This window comes from Condylostylus longicornis, unplaced genomic scaffold (assembly GCF_029603195.1).
Source record: "Condylostylus longicornis isolate FDR11 unplaced genomic scaffold, ASM2960319v2 ptg000114l, whole genome shotgun sequence".
In the NCBI taxonomy this organism is placed as follows: domain Eukaryota; kingdom Metazoa; phylum Arthropoda; class Insecta; order Diptera; family Dolichopodidae; genus Condylostylus; species Condylostylus longicornis.
Window position 1 is genome coordinate 891383 of NW_026578082.1, and position 22701 is coordinate 914083.

The window sequence follows — 22701 nt, forward strand, 5'->3', positions numbered from 1 at the left end:
ACGAATTGTCAAATAATATTTCTTTGAACTGGCAGCAACGAATACTATTGAATAACATCGAGACTCGAATAATACCAATTATTTAAACATCGTGCATAAGTAAACGCGATATGCGGCATGCGGTAGACATTTTTTCAAATTTATGTACCAAGTATATACAAACAGATCATTTTGTAAATATATACATACATACTTAGTAACAGGGTTCGTTTATTCAATATTCAGAAAATTAAGTTTTGTTAATATATGTATACATTTTTTGCTCATATGATAATATTTCTGGACGAAAGTTCGCTCTTTCACAATTTTTTTGATACTCATTATCACATGAATATCAAAATCACCGGCTTTGTCAACCGGCTTTGGCAATTTCTTCAAAACTAAATAAGAGTGCTTACGAGCACTCTTATTTAGTTTTGAAGAAATTTAAGGTTTTGATAACAAATGTCAAATTTTAATTAATGACATTTGCCAATTCGCTATTTGCCACATTAAGTTAATTTTCCATTTTTGGTTGCTAATAGGATATTTAAGATTTTTTTTTTGTAAATATGTTTAAAGCTAACTTTTTAAGAAATTGTATCAAGCACTATTGTGGAAAGTCGAGTACTTTCAGATATGTTCATATTAGCCAAGCCAATGTTATTGGGAATCCAATAGATAGCTCATCAGACGAGTATAAGGTATGAAATACCTTGATTTTTGGTGGTATTATTACTATATGTATATATATACTTATATATATTTATTTTTTATTAGGAAAACATGACCGAAATGAAGAAAGTAGTTACCCATCTTAGAAACGTAACAAGGTTCGCCCCAATGATGAGCATTAATAATTTGAATATTACTAATCTTAATTTATTTAAAGAGACGTATTAAAAGGTGGAGGAGCACATGCAATTGAGAGACATACATCTAGAGGGAAATTACTTGTTCGTGATAGGATAGAACGTCTAATAGATCCAGGAACAACATTTCTTGAGGTAAACATTTTTAAGTTTTTGTGAACAAAAAATAATTTGCAGATTTAAGTTCAGTGCCTTAGCCGGTTATGAACTCTACGGACAGGAAATTGTTAATGCTGGGGGTATTATTACAGGAGTAGGAAGAGTTTATGGGTAAAAACATAATGAAGTTCACTTAGTGCCCTTATTAATATTTTTCTTTTTAGAACGGAATGTGTTATTGTTGGAAATGATGCTACAGTGAAAGGTGGTACATATTATCCTATCACGGTAAAAAAGCATTTAAGAGCGCAAGAAATTGCACAAGAAAACCATTTACCTTGCATTTATTTAGTTGACTCTGGCGGAGCTAATTTGCCGCGCCAATCTGACGTGTTTCCAGATAAATTACATTTTGGTAGAATATTTTTTAATCAAGCAAATATGTCCTCAATGGGTATTCCACAAATTGCTGTCGTTATGGGCAGCTGCACTGCAGGTGGAGCATATGTTCCTGCTATGGCCGACGAAAGTATAATAGTAAAAAAGCAAGGAACAATATTTTTAGCTGGACCTCCATTAGTAAAAGCGGCTACCGGCGAAATAGTTTCTGCTGAAGAACTGGGTGGAGCTGATTTACATTGCAAAACGTCTGGTGTAACAGATCATTTTGCAACTGATGATGAACATGCTCTTTATTTGGCACGACAAACAATAAGAAATTTAAATCTACCTTCTTCAAATAATTATAATGAAAGTCTTCTTTATTCATCAAAGAATTTGTCAAAAAACGCAAAAGAAGGACTGGAAGACACGGAAGAGCCCTTATACGATGCCAAAGAGCTTTATGGAATAGTTGGCACAAATTTATTAAGAAGTTTTGATGTAAGAGAAGTAATTGCACGTATATTTGATGGCAGTAGATTTAACGAATTTAAAGCTATGTATGGCGAAACACTGGTTTGTGGTTTTGCAAAGTAAGTTTAACATAACATAAAATTGACTTAGAACTAATGTCTCGAAACGTTGAAGGTTGTACGGGAATTTAGTTGGAGTTATAGGTAATAACGGAGTACTTTTTTCTGAAAGTGCTCTTAAAGGAGCCCATTTTATTCAATTGTGCGCCAAGAGAAATATTCCTCTAATATTTCTCCAAAATATCACTGGATTTATGGTTGGCAGAGATGCTGAAGCAAATGGTATAGCTAAAAATGGAGCTAAAATGGTTACAGCTGTAGCATGTGCAAAAGTTCCTAAACTCACGGTCATAATTGGGGGATCATACGGAGCTGGAAACTATGGTAGTAAAATAATTGAAAAAAATTCTCTTTTAAAAGTCTAAAAGTGAGTTCGTTTTAGGCATGTGTGGTCGAGCATACTCACCAAGATTCTTATATATGTGGCCAAATGCTAAAATATCAGTCATGGGTGGTAGTCAAGCAGCAAACGTTCTGGCGCAAATTACCAAAGATCAATATGAACGAGCAGGAAAGACTTTTTCCGAAGAAGAAAGCAACAAACTTAAAGCACCAATAATTGAACAATTCGAAACAGAAGGTTCCCCATATTACAGCTCCGCAAGACTTTGGGATGATGGAATCATTGATCCTGCTGATACTAGAAAAATTTTGGGCTTAAGTTTGAACGCTGCTTTAAATAATGCCTCCGAAAAGACAAATTTTGGAATTTTCCGTATGTAATAAAAATTACGTTTTAAAGCCAAAAAAAAAATATCTTATGAGAAAAAGTGCATTTACTAGGATTTAGGCTAGTGTTACTGTAAACAATACATTGTTTTTTAAAAACGTTATTTGCAAGTTTATTTTTGATAACAATATTGTACATATTTAGATAAAATATAATACATATTCGAATTATATGCATGAATAATATTTAACTGATCTTAAAATAGGATAATAATAATCGACTTAAAGTTTTATCGAACAGTAATCGAATCACATCTTGGCATTTAACAAAAAAAAAACACCTTTTTAGATGCAATTAATTTTCTTTAACCAGGAAATCTCGCCGTGTTATAATTCCCGAAACTACGTTATCCTTGTTAACAACAATCATATGACGTAGAGCAAGAGCTCTAAATATTCCAAATATTCTAGGAACAGAATCACACTAAAATATCAAATAGTATTTTTTACTCATTATAAAAACTGGTTATGTATTTCTCTTTACCTCATTGATTCTAACAGGAGATGGATTTAAAAATATTTCCATGTTAACAGTGAAATCCTCTTTATCGTGCCTATTGAATTTTACGTCCTACGAAAAGACATAAAATAAATAAAGTACAAGTGCATTTAAAATTTTATCATGTTATTATACCTCTATTGATGGAAATCTAGGGTAGTAGTTTCGGAAGTCTTGAATGTTTACTACTTTTTCCCATGACCGTCTATTTTCTTCAAAATATCCTTGAAGTAAAATTACAATTAATTGATACCTCAAAATTATTCCACATAAGCGACCATTTGTTCGATTGTCCTATAATATTATTGAAATAATTTTTATATTGTGCTTGTTAAATATACAAACAACGTGCATTCACTCCGTATTTTACGATTTCAGTTTTCGGAGTGAGGAGAATGTATTAAATTGGAATTTTTATTTTTATTCTTTTTGTTTATGTCTTGTTCGTCATGTAGAAATGACTAAACATCAACTAAACTAATTTCTTTAAAACAAAAAGACGGGAATTTGCATTTATTTTATATTTTTGAGAAAAAAAAACACGCTATAAAAAGGAAAATATTCTTCTCACTTTGAAATTATATTACACCACGACTAATTGAAAAAAAGTAAGACGCAGAGTGAAGCCAAAATTTCAACAAATTATTTACCCCATCTATTTTTTCAACCACTGGAAATCCATTATGTTTGCAATTTTTTAGAACTTCGTAAATATGTCTTGCTTTTTCTTTCATATTAAAACATACCACATTTCGACTCATAATTTCCTCCGCGTTAACCCCATCAAAAATTTTTGGTGGATCCCATGTTAACATTGGTACATGATTTACTTTAATATGACTATCATATATTCCTTCATTGAAGTAATCTCCTATCCATTTTGCTGTCACAAGTGTAATAACTAATGGAAATGTAAAGGAGGTTTCAACACCTGTTGTTTCAATTAAAATAACACTTAAACCTGCAAAAAGATCAAATAGTGTTTATGAAAAATAAACACTATAACCAAATTAAATATAACCAAAGTATAATTTACTTATTGTCATTCTTAATACTCCTCCAAGTTGTGCAGCAGCTCCAATAAGAGCATATTTACCTGGAACAAGAAACCCCTAAAAATATGTATGAGTAATTATTCATTTGAAATTTATTCATTAGAGTTTGTTTTACAGCTTCCGGAAAAAAGTAGTATATTAACATTCCTAATAATCGTCCCCAAGCAGCTCCTGTAAGTACCGTAGGTATGAAGATTCCAAGGGAGACATTTAAACCGTAAGTTATGCATGATAAAATGAAGTATATAACAAAAAATATTGCTAATGTAAAGATTTTATGTGATCCTGGTGGATCATGTAATAAAGATTTAACCGTTGCTTCTGGAGTTTGAAACCAGAGGGCAGCAACAACATTATACTCCGTATCTTCACAAAATAATTGCACAGGATACTCGGTTGGATCATTTCCAAGGGGACGACAATCGTTAATTAGGTACATCATACATGCTGCGGCTGTAACACCAATAGCAGCAACAAATCCAGCTTCTACTACTTTTGCCCAACTTTTTTGTATAAATCGAGCACGAAAACGATTTACTTTAGTGTTAATTGAATTCCAGGATGCTCCAAACAAACCACCAATGACTCCCATCAAAATAAATATAGGTAATTCAAAATATTCAAAATGCAAAGATTCAAATTTTCCCAAATTAAAAAGACCATTGAAAGTGAAATCTTGCAAACCATGATATGCTGATAAAACCAAACTAAGAGTAAAGGAACTGATAGTTGATGCTATCAAAGTTCGTAAAATTAAGTTCTGATTCCAAAAACTAGCTGCTTCTTCTAATGAAAATAAAACACCTCCAATAGGGGCACCGAAAGCAGCCCCAACCCCAGCAGCTGCCCCGCCTAGTACAAAATCTCGTTTTTCATGATCATCACGAAAATATTTAAAAACATTTAAATCACGGTTAAGAGTTGTACTCTTTCCTTGGGAAACTCCAGCTGCAACAACAGCTCCAGCATGAATCATTGGTCCTTCCTAAAATTAATTTTAAATTTAAAATTTAAATAAACTAGATACCTATGTTCATTATATTACTTTTCCTCCTGCAAGTCCCCCAACAACAGATGTTACAACACCAAAAGCTTTCACTATTAATGTTTTAACCCTAACTATTCTAGGTACTTTGACTCCATTCAAATAACATTTAACAATGGGAATTCCACTACCAGCGGTTATTGGTTCTATATATGTTACTGCCGCCGCTCCTATCATTACTGGAATAATACTACTGAGTAGCCAATATATATATGGTACAGTTAAATTTCCAGCAAGGATATTTGAATCTACCGCTGTAATACATAACGTACATATAATTTATATGACAGAAAAAATGAGATTTACTTTTTCAATAAATTATCAAACTAACCTCTCTTCAAAGCATCGTATTTATAACCTGAGAATTTTTCTATTACAACATCTATAGAACATGCCACTAGCGCGGTTAATATCCCAATTATAATGAAAATGAGTAAACGGGCGAAATTCTTTCTTAAAGTAAATCTAGCAGGTGGGGTTTTCTGGTCCAATCTCCATAATTTATTTTCACACACGTCATAATCTAAACTCTAAAAAGAAACAATTGTACTTTAATTGTTAGTACCTATGCATAATATGAAAATTAAATAGCATCTAAAAAAATAATATAATTATAGATACCTCGTATATTGAAGATGCGGGATCATTTATTTTCCTTCTTCTTAGATTGGTTTCCTCTTCATTTTCTTCGTTAACTGAAGTTTCACCAACATTGATTAATAACTGAGGTTCCTTAAAAAGAGGAAAATATTTATTATTGTACGAGTACTCTACTGTATTAGAATTCCTAGACCGTGTTTCGGAAATATAGAATACTAACTTTTGAAATCATAATAATTTTAAACCACTTACATTATTAGAACCTGATGGAATTTGGTGATCTATTAATACATTATCATCGTCTTCTAATATATTATCTTCATCTTTGTCATTATTAGCGACACTTTCGAACAATTTTTTGTCTTTCATGTTTTAAGTCTAAGTGGTAATACTTGTATAAATTATATTCCGGGAAATATGTATGTATGTATGTATGGTTTCCATTAACTTTTATAATGTAAAGTTTGAGATTTTACTTTTTTTTTTAAATTTTAGCCTCCATGCAAATTAGGAAATAAACATGTTAAAATCCTTTTAAAATTTGTAATATATAGCTACTTTCTAAGTTGTGAGATAAGTACATATTATAAAATTCTTAATACAAAAGCAATTGTTCTATTGTTGCTTTGTCTAATGGCGCTGCAATATTCAGTGATTCCCCTTTTAATCAGTTTCCTTTAAATTGAATTTGAATTGCACATGTGGACTCTGTCATAAATTGGGAATGTTTCTTTTTTGTTGATCGTTTATAATAAAATAAAAATTTTGTTGAAATAAAATTTTAAATTAAAACTTAAAACTTAAAAATTTTAATCAAAGTTATGATTTGTTGATTCACTATTTTAATGATTGTACATTGTCTGACAATAATTGAGTAACAGTCAAGATTACAGTTGCAATTTGATGTTTTCTTATCAGGGATGAGTAGAGCCAATTTTTTGCCAGTTCTGCTCAACTGCGCACAAATATGTCGTCATCGGCTAAGAAATAAAACATAATTTAAGGTTTTGAGTAAAACGCATTTGAAATTTTAGACTGCAGCATAAATATTTTACACAATAACTTTGTTATGTGTCTTTAACTTCTAATTGTCATATTTAAACATTTTCTTTCATTCTCTGTTCGTTTATTTTTTTTGTTGTAAAAACCAAGTTGCAATGCAATTTTTAGCTAATTCTTTAATCTGCCTTTGCTGTAAGAATTACTTATGTTTTCCATTTACTGTTTTCAACACGTAAAATTGTTAGTTGACTAGATAATCAAACATTTGATGGTTGAAACATGGTTGAAGAAAATATTACATATTTTGATATTTATAGGGGTAACTTTCGAGTACTCTACCTTTCTATGTTATATCAATATTACAAAATAAAATAATGATAATATTAAAAATTCATACATATTATGAATTTTGCAAAAAACGGGTATGTATAAGTTTTTGAAAATTATTGCAAAAACAAAAATTTTATAAAAGTTTTAAAATTTGAATCGTTTATTTTTTTATTATTTTTTTTTGTGTAACATGTATTTATTTTCTGAATAACATTTTAAATAACGCTACAATCAATGAACGGATATATTTTTTGTGAAACACGCAAATTGTTAAAAATTATTGTGAAATGTTAGGTAAAAAAACAAAATTATAATATAGAGGGGCTCCAAATATCTGACAAATCAAGATATCTCTTCAAGATTGGCACAGCTGTTGGCCTTTTCATTTTTATAACATGAAATTTTTTTCAAAAATTTACAAAATGACAAACTGTTAAGTTACTGTTATCATAAAATATTAACATAAAAGAGTGTTAATAGAAAATACGTATCACAAATACATGTTACAATATCTATTGTAATATTTTGTAAACATCATGTCAAAAACAAAAATAAATTATGCTAAATTTTTTTTTTCTGAATAGTGCCTAAGTATTAAAGACTGTCTAAGTGTTTGATTATTATTGAAAATTTTGTATCCCCTTTTCAGGTTGTTTTTCTTCTAAATTATTCCCAACGTTTCTAGAATTAAAGGACTAACCTAATAATAATCGATATTATTGTTACCATTATTATGCTTATTTAGAGTACCCGTTTCGCGTCATGGCATAAGTTTTATGTTGCTTGTCTAAAAATCTAGTGCGAAAGGGAATATAACGTAATGTCAACCATTGACACAAACGTCGCATAAATGCAGGTATACAGATATTGTGGTGTGCACATATAAGACAAAATCTATGCAAACATAACAAGGTGAAAGTATCTGATGTGTCAGAGCTTAGATTTAAGATCAAATATAATTTTTACAAAAATTGTAACTAAAATAAAAATTAACTGATCTCTGTTTAAAACTGCCGCAAAAAATTGCGCCATTTTCAAATTGCTATGAAATCATTTGGCGCAAGCATTACGCGTTATGCGTCCATCGAAGTAAATGCCATTGCATTTGAGTCTGTTGAAAGCTGTTAATTTAAATACTGTTTGACTTCACACATTTTCTGAGAGCATATAAATAATAGAATTACAATATTGTCATCAGGCTTACAGTCAACTTTTTTAAAAGCGAAATGACAATTAATTTTTTTTAGAAAGTATGATACAGCGGTCAGCTGATTTAATTTTAATACATATTAGTCTTAGTAAGAAAAGGCGACCTCGCCAGTCACCCCTGCAAAACTCATGCGCTCAAGACATTAAGATGTCCCTTCGGCAACCCTAAAATTAACATTCGACAACCCCCCCTGCAATGTAAATCATAAATACCGTCTACTGGAACCAACCTCCTTAGTGAATCTCAAGAGCCCGCCCAAAGATTCACCGACAAATTCGCAAGGCCATCATAAAGGAAAGACCCTAGAATGGGTTTTTCATTTCAACATCTAGATTGGTAAATAACAATGGAGAAAAATTTTCATGCAGTAGATAGATTTTAGATAAAAATTTCAAAAGAATCAAAAGCAGATTTCAAAGAAAGCACCTGATTTTTTTAAATATTACAGTTTGAAAAGTTGATATTAATTAAAAAAAAACTTATTCAAAAAAACTACAAATTTAGTCAGAAATTTTTTATTTAATATTTTCAAAAAAAATACATATAATGTATTTTATCGACATAAATTCAATATAAGTATCGACAAAAATTCATGATAAACTAAATCATTAATATATGTACATACATATGTGCTATTCAAAATATCCCAGAATATTCTTCAATATTCGATTTACAACATATTAGCATAATATCATAAATTTTCTTTAACACAAATTTATTCTTTGGAATATGTAGTAAAATTGCAATAATACCCGGTCATTAGCCTCTTTTTTTTTTTAACTTTTTGTTTACTATTTTATCATTTTTCTCGAAAATACGAGGAAATGCGAGAATTTTCGATTTTAAAATTCATTATTTTAATAACATCATACAACATACATTTACATACAGAAGCGGCAATGCATATGTCATGTAATTTATTTAACAGAAAATAAAAATAAAATGTTATTTTGAAAAAACGTTATCTTGTAGCGAACTAGAGAAAGTATAAATACTCGAAATATTTTAGTGCCTCTTCAGTATTAAATTAGAAATCGCAGAAAGGAAAAACTTCAAGGAGTTAATCCAATAATAAAAATAAAATAATTCTTGTTTGTTGTACCGGTGAAAATTACAAAGAAAAATGTCTTTAATTCCATTTTTATTGTCAAATTCATACGATTTGGTTGATCCTTGGGAATTGAGGAGACATTATTCAGGCAGACATCGCCAAATTTCACCATGGGATCATTTTGGTTTAGGAATAACACCAGCAGAAATTCAATTATTATCAGCTATTCCATCCTTATTGACAAATGAAACTGATGGGTTAACTAAAAAATTGGAGTCAAATTTACCACAACCCGTTGTCGGTAAAGACGGATTTCAAGTTCATATGGACGTTCAACAATTTAAGCCAAATGAAATAACTGTAAAAACTGTTGATGATTATATTGTAATTGAAGGCAAACATGAAGATAGGCAAGATGAACATGGTTACATATCGCGCCATTTTGTTCGAAAATACAAGCTGCCAAAGGGTTACAACAGCCAACAAGTTGTTTCATCTTTGTCTTCAGATGGTGTTTTAACTATTAAGGCTCCGTTACCAAAATCGATTGAAAACAGCAATGAACGAGTTGTCCAAATTCAACAGACTGGACCTGCTCATTTAAGCGTAAAAGAAAATAAACCAGAAGAAAAATAAATTTTTTTTCTTTTTAAATTGAATCCTATATTCCAAGTGTTTTAAGTAAATTACTTGCGACTGAATTTAAATGTTTTTTTATATTTTAATCTTTATGTTTTTTTTGAAGTACCTACACACATATTTAATAAAGTTTTGATTAACTTAAAAATAAAAGAGTTTTTAGTATTATTTCATCTAATGATCCTAAATTATCAATAATTCTTAAATACAATATAAGATTTTCAGAATATATTACTCCAGCCGGGTTTTGAAATGCATAAGTTTAGTTGATTTGACTTACAGTATGGAGTAAAGAGTTTTCGATGGTTCTAAGCTGTTGCTTAGGATAAAAAGATTTTACATATTTGCAATTTTTATAAATGCACTTTAATACACAAATCTTATCCTTTAGCAACTAACAAAAAGTATGAAGAGAAGATGCTAGTGATTTTGAAGAGAAATGGCTTAGTGGTAAAAAATTGTTGAATCATTGCAAGTGGGATACTACTTTCTTAAAAATTTGCTTTTATATATGTATACATATATACGTAGGAAATTATCCTACATATATACATATATTTAAATTACATAAGATGAGAAGTGAAAATATGAGCCCTAGATAAATATGTTTATCATTTAGTGGAAATGTAATTTTATTATCGTTATTGGCGTTTTACCATTTAAACTAATAAAAATGAAATTTAAAAAACAAAACCTAAAGCATGAATTAAAAGTACGAACTAAAGAGGATATTAACGTTGCAACAATTCTAGATCAATTCTGACCAATTTAAAAAAATACCTTGATCTAGAAGAACAAATAGTTTTTTTTTTAGAAGAAACTTAAATTTTCAATTGCTTCACTACACCGAATTTATAAAAATTTAATGGCTGCCAATTTAATAAGTTTTTAGTGTTAAGATTTAGGGGCCAAAAAATTAAAATGCTAACATAATTGTATGTTGGATGTGTGACTAAACTAAGATTAAAGGAACTTAAAATTAAATAATCTATATACGGGTACTTACATACATACAAATAAGAATTTTAGATGAGATTACTTTAGAAAATTTCCCGACTTCACAATTTTAATCTCCCGCTTATTTTGTATTATGCATCCCGCTTTTTTAAAAATATGCAAAATTTAGTCACTTAGTTTAGGCGGCGTTATAAGTTCTGATATATTTGTTATAATTGAGGGAAAGAGAATTTCAAATCCAGAAATATTTTAAACAGCAACCGAAAGTGCGAGATACATACCGAGTCTAATTATTTTAATTTTTTTAAGTTAACAATTTGTCATCCTTATAATTTCATAAATCATCTGCAATATATGTACATACAATGGACATACATATATACATACATATATACAGTTCTCCCCGGTTAAATGCACCACGCTTAATTGATTTTCCCCTTTTATTGAACGAAAAACTAAGGCAACTTTAAATCCCTATTAAAATATACATGAATAACATCGTTTAATTGAGTCCCGTTTAATTGAACAACTCGCTTAAATGAATCTCTTTTTTTGGTATTACCTTATAAAAACTGTGAAAAATTCCCCTGTTTATTGACCTGATAATTTGTTTTTATTTTTGATATGAAATATTTATTTTTAATTTTTGTTATGTTATGTGATATAAAAATATTATGGTTTACATATTTTGAATTTGAATTCACAGTTACATTACTTAGATGGATTTAAAATGATGAAAAATTTAAGTTTTAAAATTTTGAAATAAAGAAAAATTTAAGTTTTTAAATTTTGAAATAAAAAAAAATTTAAGTTTTAGTATTTCATTAGTGTATCCCCTATTTTAAATATAGCTTTTTACCTAGGATATTTTGATAAGTATATGTAATAGGATATGCTTCCTATTGTTTTTATTAATTTTATGCAGTAGCAGGATCAAATTCGTTTTTGCGCCTGATCTTCAATAGCGAGTACATATTCGTTTTCATGCGTAAACGATTCAGTTAAAAAAATTCGTTTTATTGCACCAATTGTTCAATTAAACGGGATTTTTTTAATTGATTTACCCGCTTAATTGATACAAAAAGTGTGCAACTTTTCTCGGTTCAATTAACCGGGGAGAACTGTATATATATATGTATTGTATGCATCATCTATCTCATAAATTTTATAAATGGCAACGTAATTTAAATTATATTTTGGGTAATAAATAATTACAAAGCCAGGCAGATACACATATGCATGTACATATGTTTGTATTAATGCGGATTATACTGCTATTAATTTTATATTTCTTTATCTTTAACATTGTTTTTGTATACATATATAAACTAAAGAAAAATATATTCAAAATCCAAATTAAAGCTTTGTTGACGTTGTAGGTAGGTAAAGAGAGTTGTTGTAACTAAACAGATGTCATTTATAATGCTGGAGTTCACAAAATTCTATTCAAAGATATCAATAACTTAAATTTAAATATAAAACTACGAAAAAAAGTAAGTAGTACAACACACTTACTCAACAAAATTAAAAGGTACTACGTTCTAATTTAGATCTTAATAATTAAATATTATCATATATCAAAACAGCAAAACCTTCAAGTGTTGCATGCTCAAATTCTTCAATTCCAAAAAGAAAGAAGCACGTCAAAAATCGCAGCAATGCTAAAGTTCTAAAGCACTTTTAAAGATTTTTGTTTCCTGTTACATAGGAAAATGTGGTATTAAAAATCTGAAAAGGTAAACTAGTTCGTGTAGATTTGTAATGATGATTGAAAAAAAAGGATTTTTTTTTATTTAATTTAGAACTTTAAGTGCATACACCTATATGAATTACCGAAAATCCCCATAAACTAATAGAAACTAATAGAAAAAGGATCTAAATTTCATGAAATTCTCAAAATTAGCACTGAATACAATTTTAGTATATTTGCCTGCAAAATCAATTTTTGAATAAAAAAGTTTAATATATATTTTAAACTTATTTTATTAAACAAACATTAAATTATTAATATAAGCCAGTCTTACTTTATCATTCAAGCTACAATTCAAATAATGTAGTATTAAAGACATTAAATTTAAATTATATAATCTAATCAAACTTTAAAGTGTCTCTAATACACAATATTATAATTATTACAAACTATGAGTACATATATAATGAAAATTGTTAAAATCTTATTTATTATTGTCTTTTTCCTTTTCTGGTGTTTCTTTACGATGTAATTCACCAGTTTGCTCTATTTTAACAACACGTTCATTATTTTCTTCAAGCTTTTCTAATGATGGTGCTTTAACTGTTAAAATTCCATCAGATGATAATGTTGATATTAAATCTTTAATATTACAATTTTCGGGTACTGTATATTTTCTAATAAATTGACGTGATATTAAACCATTTTCATCAGGACGTTCTTCATGTTTTCCTTCAATTACAACCGTATTTCCAACTGTTTTAACTGTTACTTCATTTGGTTCAAATTGTTGAACATCTATACTTAATTTGAATCCATCTTTGTCAACGATTGCTTGAGTTTCCATATTATTTGAGTTATTTTCGGCTACTCTCATACCACTAAATGTTGGAAAAGGATTTGAGAAAAACTTTATTTCTTCTGGTGTAAAAAATCCTTTCATCATAACATTATCATCACGTAAAAAGTGACGCAATATTTCATTTTGTTGGCGCAATTGCCAACCCATTGAACGTAACATTACTGGTAAGAATGACATTATTAAATATTATAATTTTCACAATAGAACTCCAATTATTTCTTTGATTTTAATATTTTTTTTGAAAAATAAATCCAATTTTAAAGTACAAAGCAAAATATCGCTCGTTTCACTTTATCTATTCGAATTTCTGAAATTAACTGAAGAAAACGAAATGTTCTTAATATTTATAAGAAAAATATTAACAGGTAATTTACAGATAACATAAAATTTCTGTTTTTCTATTTCACATTTTACATTTATATTTCTACATTACAATATAACATTCGTACAAAAAATATTTTTGCTAAAGAGATAACATTAAAAAATTCCATTAAATTACAGCTGTTAAAAATTTTTACATGAAATTTTTCGTTCTTTAAAAAAAAAAACAACCAAATTTTGAAATTGAGAATTTTTGGGAAACTTCAAGATATTTCGAGAAATAAATCAAATATTAAAAAAAAACTAATTTTTCTATTTTTATTTTTATGATTATTAGTTTTTCACATCATTTTTGTTATTCATTGCATGCACTTACTACATACGTACGTATATTATTGCCATTGCGATAGATATGTATGTAATGAGTACTCTATATAATGTTATGTTAGTTTAATGTTTGACTATGTTCAAGTTTCTTTATTCCTGTCCTGTCTATATTTGTCAATAAAAATTTAATGCATCTATGAATATTAAGTGTGCAATTATTTGATTATTTTCACAATTTTTTTGAAAACAAGTTTTATCAAATTTAAATATGCATGTATGTAATTTAAAGTAACGTGAATGCTAACGCAAATGACCTAATCAAAAGAATACTTTGCCACATTGTCGCAGCTTTTGTTCTTAGGAGAAAATTATCAAGTCATACTAGATCCGGGACAGCGATTCAATGGCATACGTGGTCGCCCACAAAATCTATTTGACTTCCTTTCAGTGAACCTATTTAGAAATATGATTAGTAAGGTTAAGTTCAAACTTGCAATCCTAATTTAAAACTTTAGCTGCAGTTTGATTTTATTGTACTGTACTGTAAAAATCAATTTATTTTAATTTAGAGCTTTGCAAAATTCTATAGCATGATTTGCAGCAAAACAATTTGGTTATATAAAATTGGTGCAACATTTTATTTATTTTTATTTTGATCGTATTTGGTTTGCTTTTTTCGCCAGTTTTCAGTTTTGACGTTATACTTGCAAATAAACCTCCTCTTGTAATAGTTCTTATTGACTGGTTTTTCTAAGGAAAATGACAGGAAAATCATTGCATATACTACTACTTAAGTTTTTAGAAAATCCTTTGATTTTTGAAATTTTAAAAATAATATTGGAGCATAGGTGCAATAACTTTTGTATGACATATTTTCTGAAATGATGAAGATTCTTTCGATGCACATACATACATATGTATGTATGTATGTATATTGATCTTATTATATGAAAGATCAATTATTCGGAAATTTTCTAGAATTAGCTGAAAATTCTTTTCGATGAATTGCAAATTACGACGAAAGTAAAATTTTCGTATATTCTATATTATATTCGAAACTTCATAATATAATAAATTGCCTTAAAGGTTAATGAACGCAAAAATAAACAAAAACGTACCGGCTTTTGCATTCATATACTCACATATACATGGGTGTGTAAAAACATCGATATATTCATATACATTATATATATATAAAATAATGTATGTAATTGACAAACACTCATATGATTCAAAAAATACGAAACCAAGGTCTGCAAATATTATAAATAACAGAAAAATAACATAACGTTATTCAAAATTTAATTAACAGAATAAGAAATAACAACATTATTGAGACAATTAACATTTAGCAGCAATCAAAAAGCGATAGACAAGATATTATCTGTTAAAAATTTTACATGTTTAGAATCTTTAGAAAAAAATTTCACCATTTACTTTTATTTTTCGTCATAAAATTTTTAATCTAAAATTAGGGATGATTCGATCCAAGTATTATGTCTGATACTTTTTGTTAGAAAGCAACTACTCTTGATATCGATACTTTCGTGATCGAAAGAAGTTTTTTTGATTTAGTCATTAATTAGTTATAACTTTTGCATTAATGGTTCATTTCAAAACTAATTTTGTGGAGAGATTTTTTTGAAGCACATTTTCGACACAAAGTATTTTTGACAATAGATAAAGAAAAGTTGTACACTGAACTTTTGAAAATTGTTGTATTTCATTTTTTGAGTTTTGCTATAAAAAAATTAGTATATATTCTTTATAAAATTCCCTAGGTTAAATTTATTGAAAATCCTCAATATACACCACTTACTTATTCTATACGCAAAATTAATTTAGGAGTAAAAATTTTAACTTTTTAAAGAAAAGATTAATTAAATGATCATCCTTAAATTTTTAAAGGCAGAAAATCAAAATATCATTGACCGTTCAACAAAATATGTTTTATTGCGAATATGTAACTCAACATGAAGAACATTAACAAAAGCAAAAATGGAATATCCGAAATATTTTGTGGCTTTTGCTTTCAATACCTGAACTGTTTTAATTTTACCCCGTAAGGCTTCACTAAACATTATCAATGGATTTTGTTTGATTTGGATAATAATTTGATGAAAGTTGATTGTGTCAACGTTTGTCTAAAGAGTTGAAAAGATTTTCTTATGACATCAAATTGGGCTAAATGACATCAGATCAGCTTAAATATGACAACAAGTAAGATTTCTTCTGTACTACCATGCGAGAGATTTTTGTTTTTTTTTTCATAAGTTTTTGTTTTTAAAACCACTTTTGTGTCATTGTGTTTTACTTTTTAATATCATTTTATAATTTTTTGTTCTAAACGTTATTTTTTGTTTCCTTAATCAAAAAGTTGACAAAAGCTTTTGGAACAAAACTTTGATAATTGTCCATGAAAAAAGTTGTATGGGTAAACGTTTCTTAATTGTATAATTGTAAAAACATGATCAAAGCGGTGAACGCCAACGTCGGATGATTTTCGCTGTTAAGGCAAAACAATAGCTGAAAATCAATGGTGCAGTATTTTGAATATAAAGTCACACTGTGACTCACATAGAATTGGAAACAGATAATGCCAAAAAAAAGCTCATAAGGCGGTAAAATGGTCCCATTTATGTGTATATGAATTCTGACATTTCGCCACGGAAAATCGCTATTGTTCTGTTTTCAGCTTAATTGTAACATTCTTAGTTTTATAAAAGGTAAAAAAATCTGCATAAATTATTGAAGTCATATAAACATACTTTTGATTAACTGCATCCATTAATGAAATATTATGTAATTTATTATTCACGAATTAACAAAATATTAAAAAAAAAATATTTACTTTATTTGGCAATGTTGTTAATAATATGCGTTTTATTAAAATTGGATTGTCAAAACAAAAATGTCAATAACAAGATTACGACGATTTTTGGAATGTCATTTAATATTATCGTAACTTAATTCGTAAATAAAAGAAAAACAACAAAATACATATCATTTTCATATACATACATACATGGGTACATGTATGAATATGACAAACAATCTTCTCAAAAAGTCATTTACTTTGAGTTTTTATAAAAAATTTGTAGAGATTTTGTGTAGAAAGAAGATTTTATAATCCTAAAATTTTAACATAAAAATAATATAGATTTTTATTACCAAATAGAAATGAAATTATTCTTTAATAAATTTGTGTTCGATTCTCAAGATTCAGACTAAAGAAAGAGTTGAAAAAAAAAATTTAGAATATTAGTATAAAAGCCGTAAAAATGTTTTTTACGTTGAAATTTTACTGCAAATGGCTATATTTGAAAGGAAAATTGAACGCAAAATAAAACTAGATGATACTCAGTGTATATCTTGTTATATTGAAACTGCACAAACAGTTAATAATCACACGGTAAGGGCACATAAATTTCATTTACAAGCGAAAAAATAAAAAGAAAATTTTACAAATGAATAAAATTATTTAGTGTTTTTGTGAGTGGTTTTTTTTATCGCTTACTCTTTCATTGGAACAAATACTAATTAATTATAATATTATAATATAGACTTGAAAATAACATATCTAATTTTTTAAGTGATAAGTGCCTACTTACATTATATAAAATTAAAGAAATTTTAAAAATTTATCAAAATTTGATAATTATCAATTTGATTATACATTTAAAAAAAAAAACCAGCATTTGAAAAATATTGTGTCCCTTTTATTTTTTTTTTTATAAATACATAGGTACATAATACATAATGTATAAATGGGATTTTTTTTTTGAAAACTGATAAAAATCAATAATTTATGACTAACATCATCATAATATAGTAAGAACCTTTTTAATATAAATTTCAGTAATATAAGGTTATATATAAGTATGTATATATGTATATATATAGTTGTACACATAATTATTATAATAGCCAATATAATTTTTATAATATTAATATAAAATTAATGTATATAAAACAAAATAATCATGATTATTTCAACGTTTTTATTTTGTAGAAAAAAAAAAAATAAGAATTTTCAATTTTGAGTTTTTTTTTTTTTTTTTTTTTTATATATATATGTAGGAATATGTTATTAGAGTTCAAAGGGGACCAGTTAAAGAGAATTCTTGGAGAATATTAAGACGTTATAATGAATTTGCTAAACTTAACAAAGAATTTCAAATATCCGGCATACAGTTGTCGTTTCCTGGAAAACGTATTATTGGTAACATGCACCCAGATTTTATAGCTGAACGACGTAAAGCATTACAAGAATTTTTAAACGAAGTCCTAATGAATCCGATATTGGCCTCGTCGTTACCTACAAAACGGTTTGTTGACCCGGATAGTTATTCTCAATCATTTCATGGTAATTTTTCTTTGTTTTTTTGATTTAATTTATTTACCGTAGATACATGTATTTAGGACTTCTATATTCGATATATTTAGGTATAGAGAAAATTAAATAATGTGGATATTAACCTTAGTGAATAATAAATTTAAGTAGGTACCTACCTACCTACCCAAATATAAATTTTTTATTATTTTTGTAAATAAATGTAGGTATAATTTATATCCTTGTTATTATTGATGTTAAATTAGGATTCGATATTAAATTTAGTATGTATGTATTTAAAATACTTTAATTAAATATCAAAATAAATAACTAGGACCTTTTACATAGAAACGTTTTTTTAACTCATGCAATAGAAATTTTAAAGAATTTATTCTTGTATTACGAACCTTTTTCATATTATAATGTACAGACTATTATTGCTTACTTGAAATAAAATGAAAAACGTTGCTTCTTAGTTTAAATATTGTTCTTTATAAAATATTGGAATTTTGCAAATATTTGCCAAAAACAAAAATTATTAAATAATAAATAGTTATTTCTGAATACCTGATATCCTTTTCATCAAACATGTGAGGAAAAATACTTGGTAATTTTTTTAAATTTAAAAAAGAAAACAATGTTTTTTAAATATTCTATATTTCATTGAGTGTTAAATTAATTTCTTTCACTTTTTTATTGACTAGTATCTTAACTGAAATCCCGGACGTTAGAAAATAGAGCTAAATTATATAAAACTACTGAAAATTTCTGTTCTTTCCAGAAATTCTGCTCTTTGCTAAATAAAAGATCCTAAAAAATTTCGATTTAATGAATTATTTATAATAGCAAAAGAAAGTGATTACTATTTACTATGGTTGTCATTTGGCAAAAATATTTACGTGAATTACTATATTTAGGTAAATATTTTATCAGTTAGTTCTGTTAGCGATTTACGTCCTGAAAAACTGGATATATGTAAATAATATGTGTTATAATTTGCTGAATAAATTTCAAATAATTTAGATAAAATAATAGATTTTTTTTCTAATTAAAATTCTGTAGTTTGGTAGAGTTTTGTGATAAAAAAAAATAGAGATTTTTCAAAATATTTTGAATTCAATAAAAATATTCTAATCCCATTAAAACCCCATTTTTATTTAATATTTTTATAAAAAAATTACTTAAATTTAGATAATGCCGTTCAGGGAGCATCATTATGTCTTCGCACTGATGGTCTCTATACTCTTGGCCAATCAATGGGCCAAATAGGCTGGAGATTACGTAAACATTATTTTAAAGTAAGTCCAAAACCACCACAAGAAAAATCGTCGCTTGGTAAACATTTGGTAAAATCAAGTTCTCAATCAAACCAATCTAAAAATCAACATCAACAAAATACAAGCAGTCATCAATCGTCTACTAGTGGAAGTTGTAATAGCAGTAGCAATGTAACAGGTACCGGAAATTCATCAAACAATGGAATCAGTGGCACATCTCATTCTGGAAGTAGTAGTAATCAGCAAACCGAATTGGTTCTAACATGGACTGAATATGGTCCTGATAAATATATGGAAGAAAAAGAAATTCATAGTGTTCTTAAAAGTTTATCATCATTACAACATTCATATATTGAACCAATTTTATTTAGTGGATGCAATGACAGCGGTGCGCTAGTAATTAGAAAGTAAGGAATTCAAAGAAATCAGGAGAAAATATTTTATTATACTTTTTCTAATTTATTTGCAGATTTCATGGACAAGGAACTCTAAAGGATCTAATTTGCTTATCTACACCAAAAAAAGCTTATTTAAGTAAATATGGGAGTTGCAAAAATCGTGTTGTATTGTCATTAAGACAAATTGCGCTATATGGCTTCCAAATTTTAGATGCTTTAAGATTTTTACACTCAAAAGGGATACCATTTGGTAAATATTATTAATAATCTACCTAGAAAAAAGTATAATGGATTTAAATTGGATTTCAGGCCATTTGCATACTGGAAATATTATTATTACAGATGATGGTGTTCGTTTATTGGATATTGAAAATTTTGTATTAGGTGTACCAGCATTTTATAGGCCATTTTTTGTTCAACATAGCAAAATGCATACAATGGAAAATATAGATGTTTATTGTTTTGGGCATGTTTTATTTGAAATGTGTATGGGCTATCCAATGCAAGAGTCAATAATGCGTCAACCACTTGATATTCCAGAACCATTAAGTAAAAAATTATAAAAGTATATAATTTTTTATTTCAATGTAAATTCGTTTTTTTCTTTTGTTTTTAAATATGTAAAGAACAACTTCTTGAATCATTGTTATCGAAAGAGGCTTGTAAAAATATGTTGCCAACCCTTGAACAATTGGCTGAACATAAATTTTTTAAGGAATATTCTAGTCCGGATGAAACTTTAGTTAATACTAAAGGACATTTAAAATTATCAACAAATGCCAAAGAACAACTCAAAATTGCTATACAAAAAACTGAACAACGTTTACAAAATGAACAAAAATCTGTAAGAATTATTTTTAAAAATAAAAGTTGTTTAACGTTAAATAAAATGCTAATATGACGTTAATTAAATATTATTTGTGTATTAAAGGTTAAAAATCAGAAACGTTTAGTTCGTGTCCAAGAATTAATGAGTTCTGAAGAAGAAAAAAAGAAATCAAAACATAAAATGAAAGTGGAACAAAAACAATCAAAACTAAAACAACAAACTTCATTACAAACACAAAATGGACCATCTTTGTCATTAGCATCTACATCATCATCATTTGCTAGTCCTACCAATGAACCAGAAATAACAACGCCTAAATCATCAACATTAAATAAATCAGAAAGTATTTTTAGTCAAAGTACATCTCAAGAAACTCCATTATCACCACCTTCATCTCAAGGTATATACGGAATTTTTTAAATATGATTTCTTATTTTTTTTTTTAATTTCAAAAAGTATTAATGTAAATACAATAAAGTGTTATCATTTTTTTCTTATATAGCTTCATCTCAACTGTCTCCGCCACCACCACCACCAGCGCTTCCAATTGATATTCCGACTATAGCAAAATCAGCCGAATCAATAGTTGAAAATAATAAAGAACGTTCTGCATTACTTGAATCAATATGCAGATTTAATAGAAGCTCTTTGCGTAAAGTTAAATCTAACGATGAATAACTAAAATATTTTAAAACACAATACAAATATCAAAATAAATAACAAATATTATTATTGCAACAAAAATAAAAAAATTTCATACAATTTCTTATATAACAAAAAAAAAGTAAAAAATAGAGTAATAATAAATAAAAAAAAAAATTTAATATAAATACAAAAAAGATTTTTGGACCAAAAAGACTCGTAACATGTGTGGTTAAAATTAAATACATAGACATTTAAATAACACTATAAATTATATTTCAATAGCTATAACATGAATTGTAGAATAAAAACATTATAAAATAATTAAAAGTAATTAAATGTATATCAATGTATAGACTAAAATTTAAAATAGTAATTTATTAATATATAATACTTAATATTTAGTAATTTTTAATATTCCCAACAACACTTTGTTGTACTGTAGTTGAAAAGAAAAAAAAAAACTAAGAAATACGCAATTTTTGTTTTTTTAAATATAAAATTTAAAATATGGGAAAATAAAAAACAAGTAATTTTTATAAAAATTGTTAACAAAAGATAACAACACTTGTATATCTACCTTTTTGATAAACTATTTGTTGCTTTTTTTCTATAATAATTCAATTTAAAATTTAAGAATATAAAAAATATTTACAAAACTCCTAATATGACTGATAACAAAAAAAAACAATGAATAAGTAAAGTTCTTTAAAAAAATCCTATGAAATTTAAAACTAGATTCAAAATGCATCTTCAATTTTTTTCATCTAAAGACAACAATTAGACAAATTTTATTACTAAATAAAAAATATTATGTATCACATATATATATACATATATAAAATAAATTATACATAATATATATATATATATAATATGTTAAACTTTTCTTAATTATTATAAGATTTTTTATTGTAATACAATAAAATAGATAAAGAGCGCTTTTACCCACATTATGAGCTTATTACCCGATTTTCTGAA

The 22701-nt window shown here is 27.2% G+C and overlaps 5 protein-coding genes across 6 annotated transcripts; 3 read left to right on the plus strand and 2 right to left on the minus strand.

Annotated features, from left to right (window-relative positions):
* Positions 1-495: 495 nt before the first annotated feature.
* LOC129614621 (probable methylcrotonoyl-CoA carboxylase beta chain, mitochondrial) lies at positions 496-2821 on the plus strand. The gene is made up of 7 exons (XM_055529338.1): positions 496-683; positions 760-812; positions 872-986; positions 1036-1121; positions 1175-1924; positions 1980-2248; positions 2307-2821. The coding sequence occupies exons 1-7, from the start codon at positions 552-554 to the stop codon at positions 2645-2647; spliced, it is 1746 nt and encodes a 581-aa protein (XP_055385313.1). The 5' UTR covers positions 496-551; the 3' UTR covers positions 2648-2821.
* On the minus strand, positions 2739-6701 carry LOC129614619 (H(+)/Cl(-) exchange transporter 7). The gene is made up of 10 exons (XM_055529337.1): positions 6105-6701; positions 5874-5984; positions 5584-5782; positions 5253-5506; positions 4323-5192; positions 4189-4264; positions 3803-4113; positions 3288-3446; positions 3138-3224; positions 2739-3077 (listed from the first exon to the last, which is right to left on the minus strand). The coding sequence occupies exons 1-10, from the start codon at positions 6219-6221 to the stop codon at positions 2949-2951; spliced, it is 2313 nt and encodes a 770-aa protein (XP_055385312.1). The 5' UTR covers positions 6222-6701; the 3' UTR covers positions 2739-2948.
* Positions 6702-9467: 2766 nt separating this feature from the next.
* On the plus strand, positions 9468-10237 carry LOC129614657 (heat shock protein 27-like). Its single transcript, XM_055529387.1, has one exon. The coding sequence runs from the start codon at positions 9518-9520 to the stop codon at positions 10079-10081; it is 564 nt and encodes a 187-aa protein (XP_055385362.1). The 5' UTR covers positions 9468-9517; the 3' UTR covers positions 10082-10237.
* Positions 10238-13098: 2861 nt separating this feature from the next.
* LOC129614658 (heat shock protein 27-like) lies at positions 13099-13827 on the minus strand. The gene has a single exon (XM_055529388.1). The coding sequence runs from the start codon at positions 13768-13770 to the stop codon at positions 13216-13218; it is 555 nt and encodes a 184-aa protein (XP_055385363.1). The 5' UTR covers positions 13771-13827; the 3' UTR covers positions 13099-13215.
* A 3525-nt stretch (positions 13828-17352) lies between these two features.
* Positions 17353-22226, plus strand: LOC129614656 (PX domain-containing protein kinase-like protein). Of its 2 annotated transcripts, none has more exons than XM_055529385.1 (8): positions 17353-17653; positions 18322-18607; positions 19766-20258; positions 20321-20499; positions 20559-20798; positions 20876-21093; positions 21181-21478; positions 21581-22226. In XM_055529385.1, exons 1-8 carry the CDS (start codon positions 17552-17554, stop codon positions 21754-21756), a joined length of 1992 nt encoding a protein of 663 aa, XP_055385360.1. In that variant the 5' UTR covers positions 17353-17551; the 3' UTR covers positions 21757-22226. The 2 variants fall into 2 exon arrangements, with proteins under 2 accessions (XP_055385360.1, XP_055385361.1); XM_055529386.1 differs by lacking the exon at positions 17353-17653 and adding an exon at positions 17951-18072 and having other exon boundaries at positions 21581-22219.
* The last annotated feature ends 475 nt before the right edge of the window (positions 22227-22701 follow it).

Coding starts and splice junctions, on each gene's coding strand:
- LOC129614621 (XM_055529338.1), top strand. CDS start 552: ATGTTTAAAGCTAACTTTTTAAGAAATTGTATCAAGCACTATTGTGGA. Junction 684..759: donor GCTCATCAGACGAGTATAAG/GTATGAAATACC, acceptor ATTTTTTATTAG/GAAAACATGACCGAAATGAA. Junction 987..1,035: donor CAGGAACAACATTTCTTGAG/GTAAACATTTTT, acceptor TGCAGATTTAAG/TTCAGTGCCTTAGCCGGTTA.
- LOC129614619 (XM_055529337.1), bottom strand. CDS start 6,221: ATGAAAGACAAAAAATTGTTCGAAAGTGTCGCTAATAATGACAAAGAT. Junction 5,507..5,583: donor ATACGATGCTTTGAAGAGAG/GTTAGTTTGATA, acceptor TATGTATTACAG/CGGTAGATTCAAATATCCTT. Junction 3,225..3,287: donor CTAGATTTCCATCAATAGAG/GTATAATAACAT, acceptor GTCTTTTCGTAG/GACGTAAAATTCAATAGGCA.
- LOC129614657 (XM_055529387.1), top strand. CDS start 9,518: ATGTCTTTAATTCCATTTTTATTGTCAAATTCATACGATTTGGTTGAT.
- LOC129614658 (XM_055529388.1), bottom strand. CDS start 13,770: ATGTCATTCTTACCAGTAATGTTACGTTCAATGGGTTGGCAATTGCGC.
- LOC129614656 (XM_055529385.1), top strand. CDS start 17,552: ATGGCTATATTTGAAAGGAAAATTGAACGCAAAATAAAACTAGATGAT. Junction 20,259..20,320: donor GGTGCGCTAGTAATTAGAAA/GTAAGGAATTCA, acceptor ATTTATTTGCAG/ATTTCATGGACAAGGAACTC. Junction 20,500..20,558: donor CTCAAAAGGGATACCATTTG/GTAAATATTATT, acceptor ATTGGATTTCAG/GCCATTTGCATACTGGAAAT.